This window comes from Asterias rubens, chromosome 3, assembly GCF_902459465.1.
Source record: "Asterias rubens chromosome 3, eAstRub1.3, whole genome shotgun sequence".
NCBI classification, from domain to species: domain Eukaryota; kingdom Metazoa; phylum Echinodermata; class Asteroidea; order Forcipulatida; family Asteriidae; genus Asterias; species Asterias rubens.
Window position 1 is genome coordinate 21648746 of NC_047064.1, and position 9584 is coordinate 21658329.

General features: G+C 39.8%; 1 protein-coding gene across 1 annotated transcript; it reads left to right on the forward strand.

The window, feature by feature from the left end:
- Positions 1-84: 84 nt before the first annotated feature.
- On the forward strand, positions 85-7636 carry LOC117288489 (probable acyl-CoA dehydrogenase 6). Its single transcript, XM_033769368.1, has 9 exons — positions 85-264; positions 1065-1185; positions 1511-1640; positions 2594-2700; positions 3107-3274; positions 4424-4597; positions 5300-5461; positions 6033-6192; positions 6998-7636. The coding sequence occupies exons 1-9, from the start codon at positions 85-87 to the stop codon at positions 7089-7091; spliced, it is 1296 nt and encodes a 431-aa protein (XP_033625259.1). The 3' UTR covers positions 7092-7636.
- Positions 7637-9584: the final 1948 nt, after the last annotated feature.

Here is a 9584-nt window from a genome sequence, read left to right on the forward strand (position 1 = left end):
ACCACACATCACAAGGGGCAAGATACTGACCACACACGGACTGATTAAAAAGTGGTGGCGCCCTTTATAAATTAAATTAACAAAATGGCGATGTCCAGTGCACTGAGAAATTGCCACCGATGTGGTCGGTTGTTTACAACGGACTTCACTCGTTTTTCACGAGTTGGGATTCGGAATTTATCGGGAGTTCAACCGTCTGAAGAACCCAGTAATGAATCTGTTTTTACTGAACAACACATCGAGTTAAAACGGTCTCTTAACAAGGTAAACAAAACATGATCGTGGAGGGTTTTGCGAGTCGAGGCGAGTGCACCTCCAACTCCAATGGACAGTCACCGATACAGTACAGTGACCATGGATGATGGTCACTGTATCGGTCACTGTGCAACTTGGTTTTTAACTTTTGTTTGTCTAGTCTGATCCGTCACACTCTGCTGCATGCAATTGTAAAGTCCATAAGATTGGACCGTGGTGTGGATATATGGCTCAGGTTTTATTTTTTGTTTCATACTGGAAAAAAGTGTCCGTATTCTGCCACCACCTTTTCATTCGTTATGAATATGACTATGAGTCATTAATATGACTGAAAAATATAAACAGGCTCCCTTAATATCCTAGCTCCGAGGCTCCCTTAATATATATTAATTTACTTATTATTTTGATTTTGGTTACAACTCAAATTTATTCCCTTTTTTATAAAAATTAGTAAAAAGTGGTGGCAGGATACCACCAAAAGTTGTCCTCTGTCATCTGTGAATACTTAACTGTACTAGCTAGTTTTTTTGTTTAAGCAGGCTGGAAGTTAGAACTATCTAGAATATGACACGAGTGAGGTCTCCACAGTACTCGATAGTGGAACTCGATAGTGGAACGAAGATGCTGAACCTCATAAAATCATAGTTCTATTCTAACTGTAATATAAGTTGACAATGCAGTTAAAAATAAATTACCAAAACAACTATTTGAATTTAAAACAAATTTTGTAATTGTCTTTTATTGATAAATCATAACGATCAGTAAATTGTCATCTAGTTTGTGTTTGTTTTATGTTTTTTTTTATTTAGTTAATCGAGAAGGAGATTAATCCCTATGTCGACCAGTGGGAGGAAGAGAGACAGTTTCCGTCTCATGAAGTCTTCAAGAAGCTAGGAGATGCTGGATTCTTAGGACTTAACAAACCAACAGGTAATAAGATCAACTGCTCATTGCTCAACATTGTCAAAAACCAGACCCAGTCTGCGATTCATATTTCCAGTAAGATTTTGCCCCAGTCACTTGGTCTTATTGTTTACTTACATGTCATTTCTTTTTTGCCAATCCTATTTGTTTACAAAAAGTTGTAATTTGCAAGAGATGAAACCTTGCATGTATGCAAATGTTTTCCTCGTTAAGCTGGAAGTCCATGTATCTGTCATGCTTTGTAGAACATCAACTTATATTTTCGCAATGATAGTCCTTATTTCTTGCATGAAATACTTGAGTTTTAATGATATTTTGTTTCCTATGGCAGAGTATGGAGGAGCCGGTTTGGATTTTAGCTACAACATGGCCATGGCTGAAGAATTAGGAAGTATTCACTGCGGAGGTATTCCAATGGCAATTGGAGTTCAGTCCGATATGTCAACACCAGCATTGGCTAGGTATGACATGAAAGGTCATCAAGGATAAATAAGAGAAACTATAAATATAATTATCTTCAAGTATGCGCTAATCCTCCAATCAGATTTGCAGAATGGAGTGGTGATAAAAACCTATATTGCACGGCTAATATCACTACCATGCGTATTGTGTGTTCTATGTCACGCGCCAAGTTTGCTTGAAGATAAATACGTTATCACACGCGCGCTCGTGGAAATAGCGCGTCTGTGTCCCATATCCAACTCGGCCTTCGGCCTCATTGGAAATGGGACGCAGAAGCGCTATATTTTTCCGTATTCCACTCGCGCTTGTGTGAACTTGCGAGTACAACCGTGAGTAAAATCTCTTTTGAAGGAGTGGTGGCTCTGAAAAGAGCCGGTGTCTCTTTCAGAGCCACCACTCCCTAAAAAGAGATTTTACTCACGGTTTACTATTCATTATAGTTACTCCTACTCACCACACCAGCAAAGCTTCAAACACCATTAAGGGATAAATCAGTTTTAAAATCTCTTTATTTAGGCATTTGTCTGAAAGTGTTTTTGTTAGAAATTCAAGGTATATAAGGATTAAAAAAATTTAGTCTGCAAGCTATTCTTTTAAAGGCTTATAAAGTTCACACTAGAACTATTTTTGTGAAATGTTTCCCTTTGAAATGAGCTCATTCTGGAAAGCTTAAGAAAAAAAGATTATTTCAATTGGTGCACAACCATAATAAAGGACAATGTTTTTACATGGTGTAAATTGTGTGTAGGTTTTCGCTATTTTCTCATTTGTATAGTCAATCACAAAATATAAACTCTGTTTGCGACTATTTTGTAAGCTCTACCAATCCTGTATTAAACATATAAAATCAAAAAACTCCTTTTTTAATGTTCCAATCACAACTCTTGTCACAGATAATCCTGAGTGACATAGTGAAATTGATTCCTTTTGTTATTCTGAAATGATTTGCTAGATTTGGAAGCGATGAGTTGAAGCGAGAGTTCTTAGCGCCATCGATTGCTGGCGATGTCGTTGCTTGCTTGGGAGTCAGTGAAACTGGATCAGGATCGGACGTTGCAAGTAAGATGGAGTTTATCTTTGTAGAAAACAATAATAACTAAAATGGCTTCTTATTTAGCGCTCATAATCGGTCACTCAGTGAAATCCATGGCGCTTGTACTTTATTACCCTTGGTCACTGGGTCATCAATTTAATTCCTTAAATCATTAAAACATTCACATCGCAAGCACCCTTGTTGACAGGTTTCCTCAGACTTGCAAGCTTCAGGGAGTAAGTTCACTCATGAAGTATCCTTTAACTTCCTTTAGCTCGTACAAACATAGAAAAAAATACTTAGTTCAGATATCAGTAATCTTTTGGAAACCTTGCCATTTACACTGAAGTCTTCTGATTATAAGTTAATGATTGACGGAAAGACTGTTAACACAAATATATTTAAAGTTTTGTACTTTTTGTTCATTCTTAGGCATACAGACCAAAGCGGAGAAACAAGGTGGAGACTACATCATTAATGGTGGTAAGATGTGGACAACCAATGGAATTAAAGCAGACTGGTGCTGTCTCCTTGCAAACACAAGTGGTGGATCATCACATCAGAATAAATCTCTGATTTGCGTCCCTATGGACACCAAAGGTAAGACAAGGTCTTTCTCTCCTTTAGTTTCAAATGTCGTCAAAGATACAGTAAGGTTTGTGTCAGTGTTTTTGAAAGACTCATTCAGGCCTATATGCTTCGATGAAAGGGCAAGGGCACTAAGGACAAGGGTCCCCAGGCCTTGCACTAACTTTTTACCTTGACTAGCCCGTCGGGGTAGTCAGCTGTACTTTTGACTCAGCCCGCACAAATTTTCACTAGCTCTTGGTGGTGACTTGGCACTCTTGACTAGTGATTGCACGCCGGGCTAGTGTCTAAATCAAGCCCTGGTTCCTATGAGGAACTTGTAAACATTTCAAGGGCACCAAGGTAATAATCAGGGGGCATGGAGGCAATCGCCTTCAGTGCCTCCATGAAGTATCAGGCCTGTTCACACCACCTTCACTCTACTGTAACATTTCATGGGCACCAAGGCAATGACCAGGGGGCATGGAGGCAATCGCCTTCAGTGCCTCCATGAAGTATCGGGCCTGTTCACACCACCTTCACTCTACTGTAACATTTCAAGGGCACCAAGGCAATGACAAGGGGGCATGGAGGCAATCGCCTTCAGTGCCTCCATCAAGTATCAGGCCTGCTCACACCACCTTCACTCTACTGTAACATTTCAAGGACACCAAGGCAATGACCAGGGGGCATGGAGGCAATCGCCTTCAGTGCCTCCATGAAGTATCAGGCCTGCTCACACCACCTTCACTCTACTGTAACATTTCAAGGACACCAAGGCAATGACCAGGGGGCATGGAGGCAATCGCCTTCAGTGCCTCCATGAAGTATCAGGCCTGTTCACACCACCTTCACTCTACTGTAACATTTCAAGGGCACCAAGGCAATGACAAGGGGGCATGGAGGCAATCGCCTTCAGTGCCTCCATCAAGTATCAGGCCTGCTCACACCACCTTCACTCTACTGTAACATTTCAAGGACACCAAGGCAATGACCAGGGGGCATGGAGGCAATCACCTTCATTGCCTTCATGAAGTATCAGGCCTGCTCATTTTGATACTGCTCCATCTTGACTCGGTGATGATTATTTTTGGTTTACCTTTACTTAGCTTAATACTGCGTTATGAAGTTTGGAATTGTTTTGTGCGCCTCTCAAAATTCAAGTGCTCTTTTTCTTGCCAGGTGTTGTAAGAGCCAAAAAGATCGACAAACTCGGCATGTGGTGTTCAGATACGGCTCAGCTATTCTTTGAAGATGTTCGAGTACCACAAAAGAATTTGATTGGTCAGGAGGGTTTGGGATTCACCTATCAGATGCTTCAGTTTCAAGAAGAGAGAATGTGGGCAGCTGCAGGAGGTAAGCACTGATTTGATTGGCTAAGGGAAAACGGGATATTTTTGAAGTAAATGAGAAGATTCAGAGAGTCATTTGCCGAGGGACAGAGGCTGGGATGGGTGTTGTTTTTTAAACCAAACCATTTATACAAGGCTGGAAGGCCATTGCAATGTGAGGGCTGCACGTGGGCTGTTTACCCAAATCTACTGCCCCAGGGGCGAGTTGCCACCTATCCTGGGGCTGAAACAAGGTTACCGCATTCACAGTCTGTAAGGATGCAGGCATGTGTAGCAATGCATCCACTAGGAGCCTGGCTGGTAGAGCAAAAAGCACCACCTTCCCAACTTTTTATGAAGCAACTATGGTTAAGTGCCTTGCTCAATGGCACAAGTGTCATGATGGGATTCGAAGCCACACTCTGCTGCTGACAGCACCAGAGCTCAAATCTGGTGAACTAGACCGCTCGGGCACGACACACACTATTATATTAATGTTACAAGGGGGCACCTACATCTTCCCATTCATGCAAAAGGGAGAGTGATCAAATTTACATATTTTACACTTATTTAATATCAAAACATGTGTGGAAACAAAAACTCTAAACAATGTGCTCTAATTTCTTAACATATTAAGGCACACAATTTAATGTCATTTGCACTTAGACAAAACTTACAAGGATAACTGGATGTCACTCAACCTTTTTTCCTCAATGTTCATTTACAGTGCTACTACCACTGGAAAATATAATCACCGATACCATCAATTATACTAGACAGAGAAAGGCCTTTGGCAAGTCTATTCTAGAGAATCAAGTGGTTCATTATCGTCTTGCTGAGCTTCTTACTGAGGTGGAGTTGCTGAGATCTCTAGTCTATAGAATTATCAGTGAGTATAAAGTTCGTTATTATCATAGAATTATATATAAGAACTAGAGGGCGCACTGGCCGGCATGCGCGCAGGCGGCCATTTACTAAGTTGACAAAACAGGCATCTCACAGCGTGTGTTTGTGCGGCCATTTTGTAAGTTGACAAAACAGCATCGCATAGCGTTTAATAAACAAAAACTCCAATGTGTACATCGTATTCAATGCGCGTACAAAATGGCGCGCGTGTCTCCTTGAGGTCCCGTCGCGTTTGTGCAAGCAGCATCACCAGTGCGCCCTTTAGTTCTTTATATATAACTCTATGGTTATTATGCTGCCCTTGGCGAGTCTAATTTGGATTCTAGAGTAAGAGATACTTACTCTAGATTTTTGGTTTTTACCCATACACACCGATGTGTATTAGCACTGTATAACTCAGTATTTTAAAGCAGTTTTCCTACTGTAGCTGTAGCTGCCTTTTCGGAGATGTTGTTCTCACTCTGAAAGATGTTGAAAAAGTCAACCTTTGGAGCATTCCTTAATACCCGTATAAAGATTTATAAAACTTCTCTTTTCTTTGTGTCATTTTAAAGGTCTATACACCCAGGGCAAAGATGTAACCAAGTTGGCCTCCATGGCTAAATTGAAGGCAGGTCGACTCAGTAGAGAAGTCACTGATTCCTGTTTGCAATACTGGGGAGGTATGGGCTTCACTAGTGAAGTCTTAGTCAGTAGATTCTACAGGGATTTCAGGTACGAACTTGTAATGGATTCAGGCAGGATGTTCTTATATATATTTGGTTTGCGGTAACACCATGTGTGTATCTACTTGCCAGGTAGAGTTTGTTCTTAAAAACTGTCTTTCTTTATTCTACTACCGCAGAGTAGATTGTTCGGGTGTTCGGGAGACTTCTCAGTTCTGAAAAGAACTGTCCTGCTTTTGAACTATTACCCAGGCGGATGGTATAGAAAATAGGCTGGGACTACTACTTTAGCTTATAGGATCGTAATTAACTGTTCTACCGCGGAGCCAGTTTTTTAATAGGTCTCAATGTTTCGACTAGCTTGCTCTAATCATCGTCAGGAGATGTTCTTCATATCAACTCTGTTCTCCATATTTGGCTCTTAAGTGACAGTGACATACATGGTAGTTCAGCTCACAAATACTAGGAGTAGTCTGTTACAGAACTTCAACCTCAAATAAACTTGTGAGATTTGAATAATGTCTGGTAAATTTGAATTCCTCAGACTGTAGAGAACGCTGTTTTGTCCAATGGTTTGGGGCAAGCTTTTGTATAGCAACCTCCAGATAAGCAAACCCTGGGCTCCCTAGACGCTCCAAAGGCTTTTTCAAACACAAAATCAACCTGTACCCTTGCAGGTACCCATTTATACCCCTCGGTGGTGAGAAGCAATTAAAGTAAAGTATCTTGCTTAAGGACACAAATGCCAACACACGCCCCAATGACTTAAACCACAAGAACTTGAATTCGATACTCTAAACCACTTAACCATGACAACCTAATCAACTTCAAAATTGTGTTTGTTTTCTAAACAGGCTTCTTTCGATAGGCGGCGGAGCTGATGAAGTGATGCTATCCATTATCAGCAAGTACATGGGAACACTGCCTTTATCTCCAAAGAAAAAATGAGATAAATGGGTTGAAGGTACGATCCGCTTTCTTCCCAGAACACGATGCTAAGAGTTAAGAGGTAGCGACACATGTCTGTATAGGCTTCTATCAAGTGTACATTATAAAAACAAACTATAAATTTAAGCCGATGAAGTTTTTTGGGTAAAACAAAACGGCAACAGGTTTTTCTGTTTTGAAATAACTTGAACCAATTTCAGGGCCACACTACCGTTATTAATCGCACGGTTATGCACTTTTTAAAATAACTGGTAAAGATTTTTAATAATCTTCGCTGTCCACCCTATTAATATCTAGAAAACGCTATACCAAAATTGAAGGCGTAAAAAAACAGGGGCGCAAGTCACTACTAACAAAAGTCTGAATCTGGGATCCAAATCTTTGGAGTTACATTGAAATGATGGCATTTCTACCTTTCCAAAGAGATTTTAGGAACAGCATCTTCAGTATGTGGGTTTTTAGGCATTGCACGGTGAGGTATCAATGTATATTCGTTTTGCGTGTGAGGTATCAATGTTTATTCGATGTGTGATAATAATAACCAGTTCTTGTATAGCGCATTTAACAATAAACCGTATCAATGCGCTTTACATTAGTGCCCTGGTCATAGGGCCAATAACATCCCTTTAATCTTTCTCAGCTCCCAATTGCAAGTATACAGCCCCGAGCTGCCGTGGCGCTCCGAAAGCTTTTTCATTCACAATATCAACCTCTACCTTCGCAGGTACCCACTTATACCCCTGGGTGAAGAGAAGCACTTATAGTAAAGTATCTGGCTCAAGGACACAAGTGTCACGACCGGGATTCCAACCCACACTCCGGTGACTTAGCACCAGAACTTGAATTTGATGCTCTTAACCACTCGGCCGCGACACTCTAGTGTAGGTATACACATGGTGTTTATACCACAAACCAAATACACATTAGTATCATCAGAGATCCAAACTTATTTTATGTGGAGAAAGGTACAGCATTTTTTCCAGGTTTTTTTGGGACAAGTTTGAATGCAGTTAAATTTTTATCATTCCTTATAAAAATAGTAAATAGCTTAATTACTCAGGTCTCGGGTGTATGATGATTTTCCCAAGCTTCTTATACAATTGTTCAGCTGAATGATGAAAAACATTTTTTTTGTGTCATGTAGGGGTTTTTTTTTTACGGGAAGATTCGTGAGCTGTAAGGAATACACAATGTCATGCTTAATATTGTATTTAAATAAAATTGAGTCAATTATTTCAAACAATGCAAGTTTTAACATTTCTTGAAATTATAACATTTAGTCAACCGTTAAAGGACATATTTTTACAACAGTATTATAGATTTTAAATGATGATTACATATTTCTTAAAACTGAAGTTTATAATTTAATGTGAATAAAGTCAATGAGTACCCAGCAGAGAGGACTGTCTTGGCTTTTTAAATTACAAAAGGTTTGTCTCAATTGTGAGAAGTTAAATTGGCATCCTTGAAGATATTTGGGATAGACATGATAGAGAATAGAATGAGCTGTTGCGCTGCTGCTTACCAACAAAATGACTTATGGTATGGACCTTTTGCATCGACGACAAAGTTAAGCCGCCATTGAGTGATGCAACAACGGAAACGCACAGATTACGCAAGGCGCACATGATTGGCCAATGAACAACCTCCTTTTGACCTCTAGGCATGGATGCCCTATAATACGCCTCTCTTAATATTAATGCACGAGTACGTCACAATTCTAACCTAAAATGAGGCCATATGTGCAGCCACTGCAAGTGGTGGAGGACTTGCGCCTATGGCTTCATTTTGGGTTAGGATTATGACGCTATGCATGAATATCAAGAGAGGCGCGTATGACATCAAATATCTATTAAACAAAATTTGTAAACCTTACATTTTGACTATAGCCGCCTTTCTCACAGGCAAAGTGGCAACACATCACTCACATACAGTGTTTAGCATAACAGAAGCAGTTCAAGTACTTGTAGAAAGAAGTGAAAAGAGAGAGGTAGAATTCAGTTGGAAGAAGCGCGGGATGAACAATGAAAAAGAAACAAAAGGTCTAAAATTAGTCCAACATTTTTCCATTTCCATTGTGAGAGGAAACCCAACTAATAAATCAGAAACAAATAGTGAAACAGTTGTGCATGTACAGGAGATTTTTGAAACAATAGAGGGCGCCACACTCACAAGTCCTTTTTTTTTGTTCTCAATGACGAGCAAGAACAATAGACAGGTACAGGTGAGTGGCCCGCCCTCTATTGTTTTAAAGTCTCACATTGCAAATTTATCCATCAGCCAGATTCCTGAAAACCACAGAGCAAGGAAACTGAAAACAAAGTATCATTAAAAAACAAAATATGAGCCAACTTACAATTATACGTTTTTTATTGCATTTCTTGTTTATTAATTTGTAACCTTTGGTTGTGATGTAAATCTGAATTTTACACTTTCATGATTTGGAGTTACAATTATAATAATTGCTGAAAATAACTTTTTTATTTTAAGGAA